General features: G+C 33.7%; 1 protein-coding gene across 4 annotated transcripts in view; it reads right to left on the reverse strand.

The window, feature by feature from the left end:
* Positions 1-1,498: 1,498 nt before the first annotated feature.
* Positions 1,499-23,291, reverse strand: part of LOC128986100 (uncharacterized) — a 35,299-nt gene continuing 13,506 nt past the window's right edge. For all 4 annotated transcript variants that reach the window (XM_054406233.1, XM_054406230.1, XM_054406231.1 and 1 more), the window contains exons 7-14: positions 21,837-21,986; positions 21,603-21,732; positions 21,056-21,186; positions 20,903-20,962; positions 7,032-7,107; positions 5,976-6,164; positions 4,953-5,063; positions 1,499-4,811 (exon numbers count right to left, since the gene is read on the reverse strand). In XM_054406233.1, the coding sequence (XP_054262208.1) occupies positions 4,309-4,811; positions 4,953-5,063; positions 5,976-6,164; positions 7,032-7,107; positions 20,903-20,962; positions 21,056-21,186; positions 21,603-21,732; positions 21,837-21,986 (1,350 nt within the window). In that variant the 3' untranslated portion in view covers positions 1,499-4,308. The remainder of the gene's footprint in view (positions 4,812-4,952; positions 5,064-5,975; positions 6,165-7,031; positions 7,108-20,902; positions 20,963-21,055; positions 21,187-21,602; positions 21,733-21,836; positions 21,987-23,291) is intronic.

Raw genomic sequence — 23,291 nt, forward strand, 5'->3', positions numbered from 1 at the left:
GCATAACCATAAAGGTTATTGACGTCGTAATATACAGTAGGTAGGTACTGTGACATTGACTAACCATAGAGGTTATTTGATGTCGTAATAAATGATACTGTGACATTGACTAACCATAAAGGTTATCGATGTCATAATGTACAGTACTGTGACATTGACTAACTATAGAGGATATTGACATCGTAATATGGAATACTGTGACATTAACTAACCACAGAGGTTATTGATGTCATAATGTACAGTACTGTGACATTGACTAACTATAGAGGATATTGACATCGTAATATGGAATACTGTGACATTGACTAACCACAGAGGTTATTGATGTCGTAATATAGAGTACTGTGACATTGACTAACCATAGAGGTTATCGATGTCGTAATGTACAGTACTGTGACATTGACTAACCATAGAGGTTATGGTTATAGCGTAGGCTTTTGCGGCCGGTGTCATTGAAATCCATATTGATGGTTTTCGGCGTCAACCGCGTCGTCAGTTGTATTTCACTGCCAAACGTTTCGCCCTTACTATGAAGTGGCATCCTCAGTGGCTAGGCTGATACTAAGTCACAGAAGTCCGTCCAGGTATACTTAAAGCTGGGTTTATGTCATCGGTGTACGCCTGGAATCCTACCCAATGGAAAAGACAAATTACCCCTAGGCGCACCGGGTAAATGACAAATTACCCCTAAGAGCACGGGGTGTATACAAGATTCATTGTTCCTGTGGCAAAGTTTACATCGGAGAAACCAAACGCATGATTTCAACTAGATTGTAGAAACACATTCGCCAGACAAAACAAGATTATACTTAAATACCCCCACCGCAGCATACCTGCCGACTAAGCGAATTTCCATTTGTTTGAACTGATTTTCAATCAAATCTATTTAAATAACATTAGGTTTAACGAGTACCTAGGTTTGCTGCTACAAGGAAACTAATTAAGAGAGTTTTTTAGTAAAATATTAATAGCTTAGTATAAATAAAATAAATAAATTTGCCAAGTTTGATCCAAATATATCAATAAACAAGCAAACTACATCATTTTACAATATTCTCCGTTACCAATAACCGTACAAAAACACTTTGATATACTAAACTATTTGTTTTTTTAAGCTCTTTAACAAGGTCTAGAGAGAAATTGAGGACTTTTGTGTTTTGAGGGTCAAAAATTAGAAAAACCAGTTTTTACCCCATAAAAGCCCCGTTCCCATGGTCCGATCATGCTGGTTCGCGAACTCATTTAAGTTTATCCTGCTTTACACCTTTAAACCATATTTCATCAAAATCGGACAAAAATTACTCAAGTTATCGCGTTTACGGACGTATATATATTGGCGTTGTAATATACAGTACTGTGACATTGACTAACCATGGAGGATTTTGATTATAATTCACTGTGAGGGTATCTATGGTATCCCCATGGGTAACCCATAAAATAAGGGGGAGATGGGATTTCCACAAACACGCTATGAACTTTTTTGATTGTTATAGAAATTTTTATTCTGAAGAAAAGTGTACAACCCCTATTGCTGTGAAAGTTGCGGTTAAATAGTTATTACAACTTTTCTGATTTTACCCATAAAATAGAAAGAATATCTCTGATCGCTGATAACGTTTAATGCCACTTTCAAGTTACAAATGCATATAAAAGTACAAAAGTACAATTGTTACTAAAATATTGACACAGTTTGAAAATGCAGGTTACACATGTAGTAGGGTAGTGACGTTCCATATTCTAAACAAGGATTTTGTAAAGTTAGTGTCGACAAGATATAAATTTTCACATCCTTCTGGCTACTGGAGTTTAAATAGCAAAGTTCACGCCACAAACAAATTACTTATTCAATCCTAATAAATATAAAATATACTTAAAGTAAGTGAAACAATACAAACAATTAACACAACAACAAACAAGTAAGTGAAACATGTCTAGTAACCTCAAAAATATACTTAAACATTAATTTATACATGACCCACTTCTATGAGCCTTTAAGGGATTAAAAAAACACATTCCAAATTAATATGTGAACGAATTAAATTCTTGATGTGGTTTAATATGATTTTGATCACAAAAAAGTGAATAATTCACTTCTATATTTACAGGACAGATGCTCTGTGAACAAGATTAATTACAGTTAATTACTAAAAAAAAAATTTAGAAACACCAATAAGAATATGGGGTGGAAGTACAAATTCAAGCTCACTACAAAATTGATCAAGGCGAGTATAACAACAAATATAAAAATATGAATACCATAAAAAATAAAAATCCTGTCAAAATAGAGAAAAAGTTGCAATGCTGCATTAAGCAGCTACAATACTGGGTGTATTTGCAAGGTCAAAAGTAATAATTAAGATATTTTATCAAAAAAAGTATATTTTTCAAGTGTGAATAGACACAATTCTTTACAAAATGTACAATTACAACAACATATACATTTAGTAAAATGAACTATTTACAATAACCTCACTAATCACACAGGCAAATATTCTTAATACACAAATTGCTAAAAACATCCTGTTAACAAACATTGTTAGTTTTTTCTTCAATAATTTAACTTTTAGCTAATAATGACACGAAAAATGCCTCAAGCTGTTAGCTGTTCATTGCTAGATTTTCTCTAGTTTTAGATGCAATAAAAATCACACTAAGTTGGCATTCACATGAAAATGTTCATGCTTTTCCTTAAATCAGAAGGAAAAATGTGGTGATTAAAAAATAAATTTAGTTTACAAATCAGTAACTTACACATCTGTGCAATTTAACAGTTAAATATCAAAAGAAAGCAATTTTAAACTTTTACAATGGAATTTTCCAAGCAAAAACATTAGGTTTACTACCTTTCCTAGATTTTAATACTAGCTAATGTTTTAACAAAAACAAACAGTAATTTTACAAATAGTTTCAGCAACCAACAATTTTTTACTATTTTGTAGTAAAACAAGGTCTTTAATTTATGTAGACTAAATGTAACCTTGTATCAATTTTGTTCTCTAAGGGAACCTTCTTTCACAGAGTCGTAAGTGTTGCTGTGTGAAATGCGACGTCGTCTCTTTTCGTTTAAAAATTCAAAAGAAAGCTCCGGTTTCAATTTGTACTCTTTGTTATTTTATTTGAGTGATGACTATAATAGTAACAATTAAGATTTTAACATTATTTAAATTTAAAACACTAAACACTAAACCCCTATTTTTCTACCACTTTGTACTTGTTAATTATGATGTAGGAACAATTAGTGAGGTATTATTTTTTTACTACTAAAATATATTGTATTACTATTTTGTACAATGACTAGAAAGTATTAAACATCTTAATCTTATTCTCGAATCTCTAAAATTTAACTCAATGTCGCTTTAACCAAGTTATACTGTTAGATATTTCGTCGTTTTTACAACAAATATGGACTTATTTGTATAACTTTTTTATCATACTGTTTAAAGCCAAATGAGGTAACTGTTTGAAGTTTGAATTGCAGTAGAACTCCTCATTTCCGGCCTCGGTTTCACCGGTCCTCAATTTATCTGGTAAGTTTTCGAAAGCCAAAATCAAAATGCATTTACCACATGGCACAGAGTACGGAGTTGCACAGAGTAACCTCTGCAACTTAAGCACTCTTATAATATCTGTTTGTTGACATTTTACTGTGTGCACTACTGAGTTGAGCTAGTAGGCCTAACTTCTTAACAGTTGGTTGATTATTTCCAGTGGGGTTAGTCAAAAACAGTCACTGTTTTATTTCGTAAAAACAACAGACAAGAAAGCTCAGCAGAAAATTATGGTTATTTTAAGGTCTTATAATATTTGAAGCTTATTTAATGGAAAATCTTATTTACTTTCATCTTTATTTAACAGTGGTATGTGTGTTCTGATGTCATTAACCCTCTAGAAGGCGCTAAGCTCCACACGTTACGGTTTTGACATAAAAAACATACCTAATTGGTGTCGCCAGTCGTGTCCGGCTCTCTACTTTGACACACCACATTCCTCGATTTCCCCAAACCAATGTTTAAACCCAACCTTCCCTGATGTTCAATCTAAAATGCGAGTTAGTAAGTGTGGTTATGTTGAGGAGTTTTTTCCACGTGTCCCCTGGGTTTTTGTTTTATTTCTTACTAATTAATTACATACAAGTTGTTATAAAATTAAAAAAAAAATTGGTTCCTTATTACTTGAGTAAGAATTTAACTGCAATCCGGCCAAATCTTTAACCAGGGGCCTTGTCCCATAATGGTCGAATATGAGGAGTTCTATTGTATTTCCAGCAAACACACCCTTTTGGAATCTATTGTTCTGAAGCTGAACAAACTATTTTCGAATATCACTATCCAACCTAAAAAGATTTTCCACTTCAAAACCAAACAAGGTCTCTATTTCTTCTGCATCCGGTTCTTTGTAGAGAAATCTGTCACTCCAAATCCTAACCAGGTGACTGTTGTCTGGGTTCTCTGCGAGTTTTTGAATTATCTTCCTGAGCTTTCTAAAATGGGTTTGTTCCCTTTTTGTATTTATTAGATTGTTTTTGTCGGCCCCTGAGACGTAGCTCTTTTGCTCAAATTTAACATAACTCTTGTTGTATTTAATTATTTGGTAGATTTCCCACGTGTGGTGGTCGGAGATGAAGGCTTCACACACCAACATACACAGCCTGATCATTGTGTCTGAAAGTTTCAAGACGGAATTTGAGTTCAAGTTCAGTTCTTCTTGAGTTCTAATTGCTTGTTTGAAAAAGTGTTCTATCTCGTCTCGACCTTTAGCCAGCATTAGAGGTGTAACGCCTTTGCTGTCTTTCTTCCTTAAGAGGCAAATTCCTAAAAATACACTTAGAATTAGAAATGAGTTTTTTTATAGGAGTAATTTTAGTAAAAATCTTATCAGGTAAATAGACCTTTGCTTATCCTGCAGGTTTTCTGCAGCAGGAGTAATTCTTTTAAAGCTGGGTTTCAACTCACCTCCATGTTCAACTAGAAGTTTACAAATATCCAGGTTACCATTTCCTACGGCCTCGTGAAGAGGAGAGATTCCTTCGTTGTTTTGTACACCGACATCTACCGCTTCCTTCCCTGAAGCAACAACACATTCTTAACCAACACTAAAACTAACTGGGACTTTGTTGGCTCATTTCCCTCAAAACAATCACTCTTAAATCTTCCTGACTGGGAAGTAATTATCATTACTTTGAGGGAGTGATACACACCTAGGTACGGAATTTAAGCTAAATGAATGCAAGAGAGTGTAGAATGGAGCGAGATGATCTGTGTAGCTTTGTTACTGTTTCTCTAGCCAAGCCCAATGATGCAGGACAGCTGGGCCCAGTTTTGATGATACTGATCAGGATCAGGTGACCTTTTTGATTGTTAAATGAACACTACAACCTCTCAGCTACCCAGCTATTTGTATAATACATTACCAGTTCATGGTACTAGGTATCAATACTAGTTCCTGTAACAATAATCTCAACCAATGACTTTTCAGTGATATTTTACCATACAAATTGTAACAATATTGCAATTTGTATGGTGAAGAATAAAATTAATAAAACTAATACTATTGTATCTAGGTCAATGTAGAAGGGCAAAAGTAAGGTTGAAAGAAGCCGCCAACCTCTTTTATTAACAAATAAATAATTAAAAATACTACTGGTTTTTTTTTTGTTTTTGTATGTTGATTCCACTTTAAATGAATGAAAAAATAAAACTTGCTAGTTATTTTTGTTTTTTTTTCTGATCAACATATAAGGCTTTGAAATCTGTGAATAAATCACTGGTTGACACACTATGTCATTATATGGAATCTATATAAAATAAAGAGGTAGTTTTCAGCAGGTGAAAACCGGGAAACCCTTTAAGCCGCTAACCAAGAAAAATAAAGATGCGTCCATTAACCCGTCTCCACTACAGCTTGTAATAACACTTTATGTAATCATAAAACACCTCCAATCCTAAACAATGAAAAAACTTGAGAGTTTGTCTAACCTGGAGGAGGCACGAACTGCAGTAAAGTCTGAACCTTAGGGATACATCCAGCGTTGACTGCTTCATGCAGTGGAGTCCAGCCGTGGTTGTCCTTCTCATTGACATTGGTGTCAGCCATGGCCAAGACACACTCTACATCTCTGACAGAGAACTTGGCACTCTTACACACTCTGAGGAGGAGGGATTCACCTGAAACATTATACAGTTTATTACCAATGATCCTTTGGAAAACTTTTTACTTACAAAACCAAGCACAGTTATATCGATCTGCACGTTCATGTAACGTGTAAATATTGAAGCTGCTGAACTTTGTAGTATGTCACCATGGTTACTCACATGATTGTAAATAAAACTGATGGAATTCTGTGGCACTTAGGTAGATATTCTCTACGGGTTCACCAAGAAATGCGGTGGTTAGCGAGAATCTGGTGCCGAGAAAATTGATATGGGGAGTCAAGTTTGCAGGATTTTAGTACCTACACCAAATACCAAACATGTAATTTAAATACTGTCACGTGGCTTGTGGCAATGATTTAACAGCTTGAGGAATCAGAGTAATCTCAGGCTACAGTGGCTTTGTGCTAACCGCTAAACTTTCCACAAATAAAATATAAAATGTACGTAGATTCTATTTATGGATATAAATAAATACTTCCATAGATGTCAACGCTCAAAAGTACCTTAAGACACTTTGTCTAATTAGGGTCCCAAAGGAAACTTTAGCTATTTGGTACCGGTAGTACATTACAAAAACATATGAAGAATAAAATGATCTAGAAAAAATAGAAAAGTACAGTAGGGATGGACGGGTGAAGCAACTAAGAAAGTTCCTGTTTTGTTCTAGTCCAAAAGATTGAGAAGAAAATGAAAATTCTGTCCTGTCCTGTCCCAAATATTATAGAGAATAATATTACATTCTGCATTGTAATGGATATAAGAGATGCGGAGACTGGAGAGTCTCTGGAGTCAAAATTCAGAAAAGAAGCTCAAAAACATATTAAATGTCATAAACAAGTGAACCACTTGATTGAACAAAGTAAATTTTATCATTCTTACCATATTTGTTCCTCTTCCTTGAAGCCTTCGAAAACTTCTCAGCTTCTTTGTTTAACGCTTCCAAATTTAGCTCAATCTGTAACATAAATGTACAGAGTTTATGAAAACTCCTCAGGACCACAACAGCTTTAAGGTAGATCTAGTAATTAGTTGGTAATCAAATTGATTTTGAAAAATGAAAAATGTAATCTTTAAATGAAAGCTTAGTTACTCGATGTGCTTGTGAAACTATTAGTAGACTGAAATGGCAGGACTTTGTGTAGCATGACCTAAATCTCAAACAAGACTGTTCATTTTATTATAAATTGATTAATCTGATAGGATATTAGAAAAGGTTGGTGAACCCGTTGAGTTACGCTGTCTTTAGTAAATTTTTATAAGTTGGGCGTTTCTGTTAAAACTGGTATTGTAAAAATTGCATTAAAATAAGTTTTGAGCTGAGAAATTGAGTTAATGATCGACCATAAACAAATTTCAATTTCATTCCTGAGGTTCATAAAAAAATAACTGTGGTTCAATTAATCAATCCTATGTACTAAACATTCCTAAAAATTGTACATGAATGTGCCATTAGTGTCTTGGTATCCATGAAGTTAGTAGATGCAAAAAATAAGCTCACGACCGATCTGTACCATAATAGTATTGGCTATTTTTCGTGTTTTATGTTAAGTGTATTAAGTGTTGTAAAACTGTTAATCTCAATGTTTTTTTTAAAAACACCGTGTCCGCAAGAATGAAAAGACGGTGACGACGTCCGCCTGAAGATGATCCCGTGAGGATCGAAACGGGTTGCCTTTCAAGGTCACAAGGATCACTTGACAGCAGGTAATTTCACCAGTACAAGTAAAAATACCCCCGCCGCAGCAAACCTGCCGACTAAGCGAATTTCCATTTGTCTGAATTGATTTTCAGTTAAATTATATTTTAACATTATGTTAAACATTAGGTTTAACGAGTACCTAGGTTTGCTGCTACAAGGAAACAAATAAAGTGTGTTTTTGAGTAAAATATTGATAGCTTAGTACAAAATAAATAAATTTGACAAGTTTGATCAAAATATATTCATAAACAAGCAAACTACAACATTTGACAATATTCTCCATAAGAATAACATGGGAATTTTAAATTTACAATTTTTTAAATTTTCTCCGTTACTAATAATTGAACAAAAATACTTTTATATACTAAATTATTTGTTTTTTTAAGCTCTTTAAAAAGGTCTAAACAGAAATTGGAAAATTTTGTGTTTTGAGGGGCAAAAGTGAGAAAAACCAATTTTTACCCCATAAAACCCCCCGTAAAGCCCCGTTCCCATGGTCCGATCGTGCTGGTTCGCGAACTCATTCAAGTTTATCCCGCTTTACACCTTTAAACCAAATTTCATCAAAATCGGACAAAAATTACTCAAGTTATCGCGTTCACGGACGTATATATATATATATATACCCCCGTCGCAGCAAACCTGCATACTAAGCGAATTTCCATTTACCCGGCTTGATTTCTACTAAAATATTCCCTATAAATTTTCAGATTTATTTCCTATTTAAATAACATTATTTTAGTGAGTAGTTAGGTTTGCTGCTACGGGGAAGATGTTGAGGTGTGTGTTTTCAATTGAAATATTGATAGCTTAGTATGAAATAAACCAAATTGCCAAATTTGATTAAAATATATCCATAAACAAGCAAACTAGAACAGTTTATTTATTCTCCATAAGAATAACATGGGAATTTTAAATTTACAATTTTTTTAATTTTCTCCGTAGTCAATGAACATTCAAAAACACTTCAATATACTAAATTATTTGTTTTTTTAAGCTCTTCAAAATGGTCTAGAGAGAAATTTAGAAATTTAAAGTTTTTAGGGTCAAAAACGAGAAAAACCCATTTTTACCCCATAAAACCCCCCATAAACCCCTGATCCCATGGTCCGATTATGCTGGTTCGCGAACTCGTTCGAATTAATGTAGGTTTACACGTTTGTACCAAATTTCATCAAAATCGGATCAATTTTGCTCGAGTTATCGCGCTAACGGACACATATATAAATATATATATATATAAATATATACTTTTGTGCCCACCCGGTTTGGCAGTCAGTGCGCTGGTAATTTACTCGGTATGGCAGTCACCCGCCCGAAAGCCAGTCAGCTCTCCCATAAGCCAGTCAGGTATGGCTTCCCGTGCACTTTATACGTATGAAAACAGCAAACCGGTGCTGCTGCCTGTGTCGAAAAGCGTAACTGCAATACCAATGCGGATACTGTCTCATCGTGTGTTCTAGTTCTATCGTGGAGTAGTGTAACCAAGTACGGCACCCTACCCTACTTTGTAGCGGTAACACCCAGCGGTCTGTAACCTTCGTTTACTCCTTGTTACTATTTATGTTGGGATAGTGATTAACTACGTGTTAATGTTTAAACATGTTCATACTCCAAATAAATATGATGCACCTCTAATAAGGATCGTTGAATATTAATTAATTATAATTGGTTGAATCTTGATCCTACCCGTTCATCATCTCATATTTTAGGTTATTTTAATTTTTTTTACCTTCAGTTGAAATTTTAGTCAACTTCTCCTTTATACAATATTTTATATCCTAGTACAATATTTACAGTGTTTCCATGGACCGGGAACTATACGGATTTTCTTTATCTCGAGAAATATACGTGAATCTTGTCCGAGATACAGGAACTGTTTTTTTACGCAATTGCGTAACGCGAAGGAGTAACTATTACATATGACAACGATATTATTCTATCTGATAAGAATAACCATGAAACTACACTCGAAAGATAAAAGATTTTTATAATAATTTTAATTTTACAAACAAACTATTACTGGAATTCTATTTTGGGTCGGATGAATATTAAGGAAGCAACAAAAAGTGGTCACGAGTGCAAATGCGGGTAGAGGGGGTACAATATAACAAACGCCAGAAACGATTATTTGTTTACTATTCAGATTCCTTATCAAATCTCTCTCTCTCTCTCTCTCTAACGATGTACAGATTGTGGACTTTACGATTTAAGTTTTCCTGCAATTATTTCAGTTCAATCCCATACCTATCCTTATGGTTTCCTATCTATTATTTTTCAAAATAAATAGTAAAGCTGGTTAAACTATTTTTTATTTTATTTTCTTGAAACCAAACACTCCTTACCATCCGGTATTCTGCAGAGTCAAATGTTTAACACTGTGTTTATAAAAATTGAATGGCCACACAATTTCGTGTTTTATTTTTTTTTTTAAGCAATAGTAACTGGGATATTTATATATACCAATAAGTGCTGCAAGCTGTAATAAATGCTTCTGATTAATATCAAAATAAGTTATAATTAATTTTGTTTAATACATCAGTCATTGAATACAAACCATAATGGGTTTTCTATTTGTAGCTTTAACTTGCAAATACAGTAGAACCTCGCTTAACTGGAGTCGCATCATCATGATGCCTATATATTATATAACCTCACAAATCCCAAGAAAATGTTTTATGAACTGTGTTTTTCAGTCTATTATTTCGATATGAACGATATATTTAACTATTTACGGTAATTTTTATGTGCAGTAGGTTCCCAATTATTGAAATATTACAGTTCATTTGACAAAAATAACATGGAAGCAAGACGGAGAAATATCGATCAGTAGCGTCAAGGTCAACCTATACGCTCGCACCTACAGACTGACAACCTTGCACTGACACTGACATACTGACAATCGTCTGCTCCTGTCTGCTGTCACAACACTACAATATTTTGTGGTTGGGTCGTTGGGTGATTAGTAACCATGACAACTTGTGGATGGAGAGAAACCAAAGAAAGAATAGAACAAAGAGAAATAATAAGAGGTGTTTTACATCATTGTTGTCTTTATCTTATTTTTATCATTGTTATTATTACCAGAAAGACTTAAGTACAGTACTATGATTTTATGGTGTTTTATGAGTTATTTAATATTTTTATCCCCATACTTCTGTTCTGAAACATCATGTAGTAGTAGCCTAGGATGACTACGGTATCAGTAGCCTTCTAGTCTACATTTTCTTTTGTTTTGTTCTTTACGTGATTTATTGCTGTACAGTAAGCAAGTTTTGTTTTGTTTGAGTAAGCATACGGTGTAGTTTTTATTAGTGAACCAAGGTTAATGACTTAACATATCACGGTTGCGCAATACCTATTGTATTTTGACTATGTAAAATGCAAATTTATAATCACGTTAACGTCCATTTATATAGTGTCCCGGAACGGCATTGTTCCTGAGTAAGAAACATATAAATATCATATTTAAATTATCCAGAAGTCCTTAGTTACTCACACAGGGGAAAAAAAGGTTTTAGGCCTAAATCATTTGAAACCTGTACATTACATATTTTTGGTCGAGTTTTCGACCACTGGACGACCACTAGTTAACGTTAATTGTATTACAACAATCTTTATAGTAAGCAATATAAGCTTGAATCGAACTTATCTGCCTTCAGCTAATCCATCATATGATAGTACGTTAGAGAGTATGCCCATGCTGAAGTTTTACTTATACTTGAAGAATGACTTAATTTAGTACCAAGAAATAAATCACACCCCTTACATACACTGTGCTGTTTTAATGTTGTGTAGTTGATTGCTACTGTATTAACCTGTGATCGCATATTAATTCCTTCATTAGGAACGTATTTAAAAAAATACTACTTTTATTTTTTTTTAATAAATCATAGAAAATTTATTTACAATAACATAAATGTGTAAGATTAAAATAAATTAATGTGTTGCATTGTCCATTTAAAGTTACATCATAGTAAATTAAAATTCCAGTGAAACTTTAACAATAAAAGCAGAAATTAGTTATAAATAAAACACGAGTTTCCTTTATATATCTTTTACAATAGAAATAAACATACTGAGCCACGGCTCGTTCCCCCGGTACTTTTCATTTGAAATATTCAAATAAAGTCGATTATTTTAAATGTTTTATGAAACGTGACATGGCAAATTTCCACGGAACTTTTTTTGTCGGCTACTATTTTATTTTATTTTTTGGTCAGGTAAGTTTAAAAACAGTGGATTCTGTATACAAAAAGTAAAATGTTCTAAATCATATTTTTTAATTTTTGGCTTATGTACGTAATTTAAATTGTACGAGAGGGGCTTCCCACCGTGCCGGGTTGCGCCGTGCGGGCATATTTTGATCCAGTGGCGGGTGTTTGGTGTTTTGAATAAGAATACTGAATTGCTCGTTTTAAGATCGTATCATTACAAATCCTATCATTTTAAGATTTGCTTACACTTACGAGAAATGCATTTTCCATTTGTAAATTTCTCAGGTACAAATTTTATGAAATAACGTACATTATTGCGTTGTTTGACAACAAGTAGCTGGGGACCGAGCTTTGTTCGGGAAACTTTATCACTACACTACACTTTGAGAGTATTCCTTGGTCAATGTAATTCTATCCCAAAAATAATAATTTGCGGTATTTTTTTTCTTGACATTTAACTTCTATTCAAATAATAATATCATAGTTTATTGAAATGATGAGATAGAAGAGTTTTTAAAAATTTGTTTGGTTCCCCTAAATGGCCCAAACTATAGAAATTACCCAGTATTTTTCACGCTGAATTCAAAGAAGGCTATTAGCAGTATGAAAATCTCCCCACCTTCCTTCCTTTGAAGTATTAGTCTGCAAGAACTTGGACTCGCTCCAAAACCAGAACCGAAACGTTTAATTTACCCTTAATTTTTAAAATGTAATAAGTTACAATTTTCTGGAAACTCAGGACACTTTCTGACTGAAAACAATTACGGTTGATCCTTGTTGGTGAGTACCAAAAAGGAACCTTAAGTATAAACATGGTTGTATATCCAAGTTTGGTTGTCCTTGATATTGCACTATTTCATTGACACTGACAAATTAGGGCTAGGCTGCACTATAAGTTAATTGGGAGTTTATTTTATATCTAGTCCTAAGCTTATAGCCATCTTAGGGCAAACATAACCAAAACCTAACCACAGAGATATAAATATAAGTGATATAAATATAAACACTTATCCTCGGTAGGCCTAAAGCTACCTATCTATATTTTTTTGGGTTAGGATTAGTACTTCTTTGAGAGAGTGTCATTATGTACTGAACACACTTAGATGATATATGGTATCAGTGATTTATGAAATTATTTATTTATAAAAAGCAACCTAACGGAGTTACCTTAATGATGCACCCAGTATTTAATACAAAAATTAAAGCTTATGCCTATGTATATTAGTTTTAAAACGGAGTAGAATAAGGCACGTATAATCTAGATTAGGCATTGATTAGTGTTTATAAACTAAACATGGATGAACCACTAAGTCAAGCTACTAATCTAGTTGTTCAGGCTAGGCTAAACTGAGCTCTGAAAGCATCCATCTCAAAACGGCCACAACTTAACAGAAGAATTTAACAGCCAGATTTAAAAGATCCTAGAATTTGATTTATTTTAAACTTTATTTTTCTGAAATAGATAGCTAAACTGTCCAGTGCAATCATCCGACACTGCAAATAGAAACACTCAAACTTAATTAGGTAAGCTAGTGGTAGGTTACAACTAATTATTATCCCTGTGACCGATTCAGTGTAACATCTGACATCAGTCAGAATCAAACTACATTACTGACAAGGACACGACTCGATAACTGACGAAAAGAGTAATTTAGTGATAATAATTATTATAAAAAGCGTTGGTAGGTTACAACTAATTATTATCCCTGTGACCGATTCAGTGTAACATCTGACATCAGTCAGAATCAGACGACATTATTGACAACGACACGACTCGATAACTGACGAAAAGAGTGATTTAGTGATAATAATTATTATAAAAAGCGTTAAAAATAAAATGTATCGCTCGTTTATATTGGCAAAAGTATTAAATAAACAGTAATACAGCTGAGGATAATGTAACAATAGTCTTTTAATGGATTAGAAACTCATTACTCTGGAAAGTTTTATAATGTAATACAAATTCTTATACATCAATCTATTTAATGAAGTGGAGCAAAGTCGAGTCGTCCTCTTTCTCTCTGTCTCTAGTTGACAAAATTGTATGTCAGAAGCTAATACACATCAGACGTACAACAGTTACCTCGGAAAGTGCTTCAAGAGCTTTCTGCGCATGCGCAAGCTGAGGTGCCCGTGGGTACAGAACACCGAGTTATGTCTTAAAATGTAAACAAATGACAATAATGGCGGAATGTTTTCTCATAAGGCCCATGTTAAATTTTCAAAAGTTTGTACTCATATTATGGTGAAAATAGAATTTTCCTGGCTATACCACTGGTCTAGAACTTATTTTTGACCCAGAACTTAGTTATTCCGTAAAAATAAACGTTTTTGTTACTGCGGACTTGCATTTGCTATTTTATATTCAGGTCGGATTTATTTAAAACTAAACATAACAAACTCATTCGTGGTCCAAAAATCCCCCTCTTCCAAGTAAGGCTATAACGGCACATTGCAAAACGAGAAAGTTGAAATTCTCAGAAGTCATCTGAATGTTCCTCTACCTCTGCGCACATCCCTTGCAGTGATTCAATGGTGTCAGATTCAGACCAGCTTGTCGAGCAACTCTGTCGAGTGCTTGAAACTGTGCAAATGTAGTCTTCTTCTATAGAAATAAAATTACAGTTTTATCTGTCCATTGCGTAGAATCATGCAGTTTTTGGTTATTTTTACGTTTCTAGGCTATGAAGGCTCAAACGAGTCTCATCTCAATTTCTGTCTGTCTGTCTTTCTGTCATTCTGTCTGTACCGACAAAATGTAAATTTAAGCTGCCTACTCCGAGAAAACTATGTTACCGATTATGATTCAAATCCTTTTCCTGCATTCACTGGATTGGTTATAGTGAGTTTGGCTATTAAAATATGGCCTCGCTACTTTTTAAATAAAAAAACGAACCATCAAATTCTGCAGGTTTGCTTCGGCGGTGGTATTTCACTGTTAGTAGGGTAGTGATTAATATTAAAAAAGTATCACATTTTAAAACTTATCTTGCCTGCTATAGTTGGTAGATAATCAAAAATAGGATTTTTCAAGATATGTTTGGCCTACAGGATCTTTTAGCGAATTGTATCACTCAGTTTATACGTAAACTAAATTTACTCCCATGTGCCTATGGGAGTTTTGGTTTTTTTTTCGAGTTCGTTTGGCTCTTCCACCCGACCGATTTTCATGATTGAAGCCTCAAATTGAAGGTATGCACGCAGAGATTTCACATAAAGTATCGGCAATATTTATCTAATGTATTACCCCACCAAAAATATATATTTGATTTTTTTTAAATTTCTACTTCGATTTAAGATGCATTTCACCAGTTACAATTTTATCTAATCCTATATATTTTGGTCTAAGAACCTCCAGTGAAATACCGGCTATAACTCAAGCTATTAGTTATTGAAATCGGACGAGTTTCAAGCAAACACAAGATGAATAACCAAAATAAAACTTATTTTTCATAAGGTTTTTCTATGGTTAAAAACCAATAGTTCCACTGTTATTTATGTTTTAGATTTAAAATAATCCGTGAATTATATTAATTTGAGCTATTAATCTTTGGCTTTAATTTTAACTAATAATCTTTTGAAACAGTTAAGTCCAAAATACTGTATTACTCGATGAAAAAATCTTAAATTTGACATAAATCGAAGGCATATCTTTTAGTGGAGACCTAGGTTTCTACGTCAAAACGTTATCGTCAGTCCTGTTGTATCATAAATTTGATTATTTCTAGGATATGCTATGTTATTTTAAAGCTGCGTAGCAGCACGAGTCCGCTAGTTTTGTTTAAATTTCAAATCACACTTAATTTTATATAGTTAACCCTCTATCTAGTATTTGTCCAAAAAAGGACACGAAAAGTTGACGTGTGGGATGTCATGTTTTTACATTTCGGACATTGGACAAAACAATTAAATATTGTAACCAGCAAACGGCCTCAAACCGTAAAAAAATTCAACGTTGGAGGACACGTATTGAGAACATTTGGGTTTTCTTTAATTTACGGTATAATATAGTATAAAACATCTACCATATCCATAATAATGTTCTACCACTGCACCTAATAACAGCAGAAAAAAGCAAATCACCAAAGATTCGCACAATATGACAAATTATTTATAAATCAAAAACAGTATATTTTCTGTGCCAGTAGTTATTGCGTGATTGAACTTCAAACAAACACACAAACTTTCACATTTATAATATTAGTAAGATAAGATGTATTAATTAAATATTAATTACTAGCTGTGTGCCTGTTCTGTGTGCACGGGGATCCTCTAGTGGTCAGTTGAAACCTTCCTTAATAAAGAAAAACTATTGGTTTGCATATTTTCAGATATGCTGGCCAAACTATTATATACAAACAAATACAGTATCTGACAGTTTCAAGTAAAAAAAAAAAATGCGTAATAGATCTATGAGGGGTACACTTCCATATCTGTTGGCACAAACAACTAAATGAGTAATATTGATTATTCGATTGTTTAATTCTATAAATCGTTTGGTTAGTTAGGTTAGGTTAACCTTACCTAACTAACCAAACGATATATAGTTAAAATACTATACCTCAACCTCGCCATTAAACATTCAGGTTGGAAATTTCACTATCAAAGGTGCTCTTGTCCTGTCCGTACGGAACACTGAGTAATATGCGCTACCAACTTATGAATAATTGTTTAAGCCTACGAACCCAAGAGATGGATAATTGGTCTGTTGGACGTATGGTCCAGCGAGCAGCACATAGCGTTGAGAAGATACATTAGAAATACGATTTGAGCATAATCCGTAAACCTCTGTTACAATCACCCACTGCAGTTGTCTCTAAACACTTTACACAACCACCACTGAAGTGCCGTCAACGAGTTGAAACCACGAGTTGAAACCTTATATGTAAGCTATTGGTAACGCTTAAGTAAAAAATGTAAATTTCCCAGGCATATATAGAACACTGAGTTAATGTCTTTTCCCCGGTTATCAACACAAAACTCAATAGAAATTGTATACACAAAGAAGCTCTATTTTCATTTACGGTTACCCTACACATTATTGCACTTGCGATTAATTAAATCCGTTATGTAAGGAAAAACGGTTTTAATCCAACTTGGTTTGGATTTGCTTTTGAAACTTGATCTGAAATGATTGCGGTATTTGTAAACAATACTCAATGTAAACATATCAAAAAAATAATCTTGATCCGAACAGCTGTTCGCTATTTCATATGATGATTATGTGATAAACATTGTGAGAAAACTTGACAAAAATCGCACAAAATTGGGTTTTAAACGTCCGTAAGTTTTTTTTACAAAGTAGTGAGGCCATATTTTAATAGCTAAAGACACTTTCGCCAATCCAGTGAATACATTAAAATGATTCGAGGATCTTGATAGGTACTCTCGTTTTTCAGGAGAAGGCCGCGTAAAATGGGCTTTGGACCGTGACAGACGGAAGATAGACAACAACGGAATTGAGATAATAATTGATGATTGAGATAATAACGGAATTGAGATGAAACTTTTTTCGGATTCTTGAATGTTTAAAACGTAAAAATAATCTAAAAATTGATGATTCTGAGCAATGTACAGAAAAAACTCTAATTTTATTTATATAGATTAGTACCTGTGGTGATTGTTATTAGAAATTTATTGAAGTAAATAAACAGCAAAGTTAAAAACCATCCGACCAGTGTTTTTATTTAAAAAGTACGTAGGCCTATTTGATTGGCTTTGTTTTCTGAACTAAAATATCTATTTCCTGATCTATTTTTAGTTCCTGGTTTCGAAACATAATTTGGCAAAACAATTATTTATTCATTAAACAACTTGATCGAAAAATAATTTCTAAACATTGGAGGGCAATTAAAAAACTTTTGAATTCTAATAAACCTAGCTGCCGTATCTGTGTTTTACATCGGAGAGGATTTTGAAGAGAAAAAGTTTGATACACGTCACATATTTCAAATTCCACTCCAAACACGACATGTTAATACGTTTACTTCCTTAAATTAAGAAAGTCACAATCTCCAATTAACAGGCCCGTAGCAAAAGTTAAAAGTTTCACAAATCGAATCGTTTCTACCTTTTGGACCGCAAAATCAAAGCACTGCATTGACAGCATTTACAGCTGACTTCGTTAAACATTCTGTTATCTAAATTCTTCAAAAATGTAAACATTGTGAAACTTTGGAATCCCATGGGGCGTAACTCAAAGAAAACACGTTAAATGTAATCGGTATATTTGTTAACCAGGTACAGGGCTACCTCTTGAATTGATATAGATAATAAATCGAAAAATAAAGAAATATAAGTTTATTGATTATTGGCACTTACAAAATGGTAAACAATCAAGGAACATGATTTAATTAAGTAACCACACATCACTGAGTCTATATCTTCATTCTTTCTTGTAAAAATCGCTTTGATTGTGGCTATATAAAATAGGGAAGTAAGATTTCACTGTACAACGAGCTCAAAAAGCTCGAGAACCAGCAATAAGATGGAAATAACCGGCAGAACCCTTAACCATCCACTGGCTCGCTAGTCGCTACCCCAGGTCGGTCGGTAACCAGGTATCAATGAAACCCGTTAGGCCCGCCCCGACCTCTCGCCGCAAGAGACCCAGAATTTTGCCTTGTTCCACGCGCCTTTGATTGTTTGAGGCGGGAAAACTATTTGTGTGCTACGGCCCGCGCAACACAGGATATTGTTTTCGTATTAGTTGGCCTTTTTTCAAGATGACCGTGACCGTTAACTTATTTTATGGACTCCCTTGGAGAATAATTCAAAACTACAAAGAACATTTCTAATCCCACAGTATACTAGCTATTTAAATTATAAACACTTTGGTGTTTGAAAAATATTTTTGGACGATAAATTTTGCAGCTATTTGAAACTATCCAAGATGGCCGCTTGCCTCCAAGGACTCAACACAATAGGCCTAATTGTGCGACTATAAAGCAATTACTTCCCACCTTGTGCTTGCGAATTAGTTCGGTACATATTTGTATCCACAGTTGCCAGGACGACTATTAAGACGACCAAAGATTACATTGACATTTAGGTATTTAATCTGTAGAATAGTAATTGTTAAGTAATCTGGAAGACAACTTATTAAAATGAAGTGCGAAAGATGGGTTATGAGAGTGCTCAATGCCTGAAGCATAATCCGTTTGTTTGAGAAGCGAATTTTCAAGCTTGTAGAACAAATAAATATCACAAAGTAGAAGGGCAGGGGTGAAAGTGACTGAAGTGACAGGATACCCGGTGGATTCTCAGTGACTGGATTCCAGTGTTATGCGGTAAAATATATAGTGACTGGCTTAGCAGCACAAATTTTACGTGACTGGCTTTCCCATGCAAATGCGGTGGTGACTGCATTAGCATAGCATTTTTTACGTAATTATATTTTAGTATTTTTAAGAAAAAATGAGATATATACGTTCAGATATGTCTAGGCTTAAGATATTTACCAATATATATTATATATATATCATAGTCTTGAAATATATTGGGGGGTGCAACTGACTGACTTCCAGTGTATATTTTATGTGACTGGCTTCCCGGGCGCGGCCGTGTATATATATATATATATATATGAATTTGAACGGATGGTGTTTTTGGCCTCTGGGGACCTCAAAACAAAAAAGTAAATCGGTCCCGGGTCTAGGTCTGACCATGAGACCTACGGTAATAGCTTATTCCCTATATGGGAAATTCGCTAATATATATATAAGTCTATATATATATATATATATAAATACATATATAAAAATTTGAACGAATAGTGTTTTTGGCCTCTGGGGACATCAAAATGAAAAAGTAAATCGGTCCCGGGTCTAGGTCTTACCGTGCCACCTACAGTAATAACTACTTCCCTATAGGGAAATTCGCTAAAAGCAACTTAAGTAGAAAAATCCAAAACTTTAAGGTGGCATGTGATTTTTTCATGTTACTAGGAGGCAAAAAGTAATTGTTATTGTTTAAAAACGTCAGGGCACACTAATACAACATTTCCCAGCACTTTATCTTTACAATTCAAATCCTCCTATTGTAGTAATAAGGCATTTACTCAGTTGTTTGGCAAATTACAAATTATTAGCAATGGACATTGTCAAATGAAATAACATTGATTAAGTTACAAGATTTAAAAAACAGGTGATTTTAAAACAAAAGAAATCAAAGACAAAAAAAATATAATTCAAAATATTTTTAATCGTCACACGATTTAGAGGTCATCTTTAACAGATTGATTGGGATGCTACATGCTTTGGTCTTGGCCAAGAAACACCCACAGATATAGTTTTGTGAATATCCAATTTGAACAATGTATTTTGTAGCATTTAGGAAATGTAGACAGTAAATAGCACATTGAGAGCCGTTAGAGCATTATAAATTTGAAAAAAAAAACTGATAAAAGAAATATTTACGCCACACTACATTATTTTGATGAACTTCCCACGCAAGGATCTAGTCCAGAAAACAGCTGTTTGCCGCCAGGTTATTCAAATGGGGTTTCATTGCGTACTACTGTTCTGCAATGAGTTTTACCGGACACCAATCAGCTGTTTATACTTGTATTTGCGTGGCAATGAGTGGTTATAAACAAAAATATAGCCTCACTTAGAGGTTCTGACTAGTGATTTTTAGTCCTTTAGTTGGTGGAAATAAATAATGATTTGTACGGATTAAGTAGTAAGGCGTAAACTATCGTATGTAACTCGTCCAAAATGTGTGTACTGGACTCGTATGGTAATCCCGGGAACGGCCACACTCGTCCGGTACACACTTATTATCAGGACTAGTAACATAATATACTATTCTATTTAAAAAGTAGGCCTACTTACCATTTTTAAATCTTCTTTTAGTTTCACAGGGCTTACAACATGAGAATGAATAATATCCACCTGAAAAGAAAAAAAGTTAAATATGCAACACCATAATGCACTCCAAAATTGTTGAAAAGACCAAGCAATTAAATATGCAGTTTTGAGACTTACCACTGCCTGTATGCCGGTTCCCAAGACCAAATTAAGATGAGAATTGACGACATTGAGTGCAACTCTCTGTTGTAACCATGTAGGTTGCAGTGAATGTAGTCTCGACAAACACTCGTTCTCGTCCCAACCACCTGTCAACATGAGATATGGTTGCAGTTCAGTAAGGATCCTGTAAAACCTCTGTTGTGTACAATTACAGAGTGGCATTTGGTCCACTTGCATTAGTCTCAAAACATCTAATTTCTAAACATTTTGTTTTTCTCTCATATTGCAATTTTGTTTTGTTTAGTTGGCATCAGAAGTGAGGAGAAGCAGTTAGCAAAGTAAAACTTCATATAACATATGTTGAAGTCTCGCAGTGATTGATTGTGTTAGATTAAATCAAATACTATGCCTAAGGTAATAGCAATTCATCGGTATCGGCCTACTTCAGAGGACTTCAAGAGTAAATAAAAAGTTTAGAATACCAACCTCCATTTGACAAGAACTGTACCAATCATCTTTTGACGGAATTCATAAACTTAGCTAAAACACAAAAACATCTTACCTTTAGTAAAATTTTCAAAGACGATACGAGCAAATTCTTCACAGTCCTCATTTATTTCTGGATATTTCCATGAAGTTCTTCTAGAACTACTAAATAGGTGAACCGTTTCTGCCATCATACCAATAAGCCTCTGAAAAAAATTTGGTTTACTGAAAATTTTATGTTACGGGTGTTAATTGGAAATATGTTACGTCAATTATTTTAAAACCACTCTATCAAATCTAATTTGCTTACAGAAAGCTGTGTCCAAGTGTTTGAGTCCGTTGTTCTTAAGTAGAATTTTAACACTCTGGATTGGAAGCAATCGTCCAATAATTGTTTTACCAAAGGTTCTCTGATATCACATTCGTTTTTTAATGAACTCTTCAATCTCGAAACACAAATCTGAAAGAGCAAAACACATTTTTATCAACAACAATACTTATTTTATCATCAATCACAAACAGTATAAATAGCCTCAGTCAAAATTTATGTTTCTGGCCCCTGGACTGTATTGTTAAGACAATAATAGGTTTTACATACCACCGTCAAATAGTCCAACAATTAATATTGCTCATCAGCTTACATGTTTTGTTGCGAAGACAAGCTTTTTAAATTTTGCAACTCGTCAAAAATACTATTATAACACAAACACAAAAAACAATGAAATGGTACGAATACGGAATACACAAACATTTAGATTAAACTAGTGGAAACATATTGAAACTGACTACCATTTGGTAGATCTACAACCTGTAATAAGTGTTTTGTCATGACAAATCAAAATTCTACAGTGCCATACAAATTTTTACAAAGAAATAAAATATTTAATTTGTTTACTTCCTTAATAACACTTCATGTTAAGATACAAAAAAATCCTTAATAAAAAGTATACAAATCAAATCAAAATCTCCTTTATTCATAAATGTTCAAGTACAATGAATAGAGTCAGTGAGTCACTTATTGTCTATTCACAATATTTTAAATTGTAAAATTCCTCAAAGGAGTAAATTGCTTTTTCTACTAAGAATTTTAGTAAAATTTACTAAGGAAAGTAAAATTTCCTACTATAACATTCATTTTTTATATCTTTAGGTAAAAAATGTATATATCTAAGGCTTCTATACACTGTGTTTGTTTTCTATAATATAAAATAAAAATGTTTTTATTCTGAATGATTTACACTATCAAAAGCGCGAGTAAGATCTAGAAAAATCCCCAAAGTTTTATTTTTTTTAATCTATACTTTCAATTATTGATGTCACAAAATCTACTACACTAGCGGTTGTCGTCGACCTTCCAGCCCTAAACCCATGCTGATCTTCATCAAATAATTTATCTATATAAATAAAATTAGAGTTTTGTCTGTACATTGCTCAGAATCATACATTTTTAGGTTATTTTTACGTTTTATACATTAAAGAAGCCGAAACAAGTCTCATCTAAATTTCTGTCTGTCTGACACACTCAAGATGGCATTTTACGCAATCTTCTCCAGGAAAACGAGAGTACCTATCAAGACCCAAGTCATTTTAATGTATTCACTGGATTGGCGAGAGTGTCTTTAGCCATTAAAATATGGTCTCACTACTTTGTAATTAAAATTACGGCCGTTCAAAAATGCAGTTTTGTGCGATTTTTGTCAAGTTTCCTTCCAATTTGTATCACATAATCATCTATGAAACAACGAACAGCTGTTCGGATCAAGAT

This window comes from Macrosteles quadrilineatus, unplaced genomic scaffold (assembly GCF_028750875.1).
Source record: "Macrosteles quadrilineatus isolate MER2022 unplaced genomic scaffold, UCM_ALF_1.0 Scaffold_2__2_contigs__length_208266976, whole genome shotgun sequence".
Taxonomy (NCBI): Eukaryota; Metazoa; Arthropoda; class Insecta; order Hemiptera; family Cicadellidae; genus Macrosteles; species Macrosteles quadrilineatus.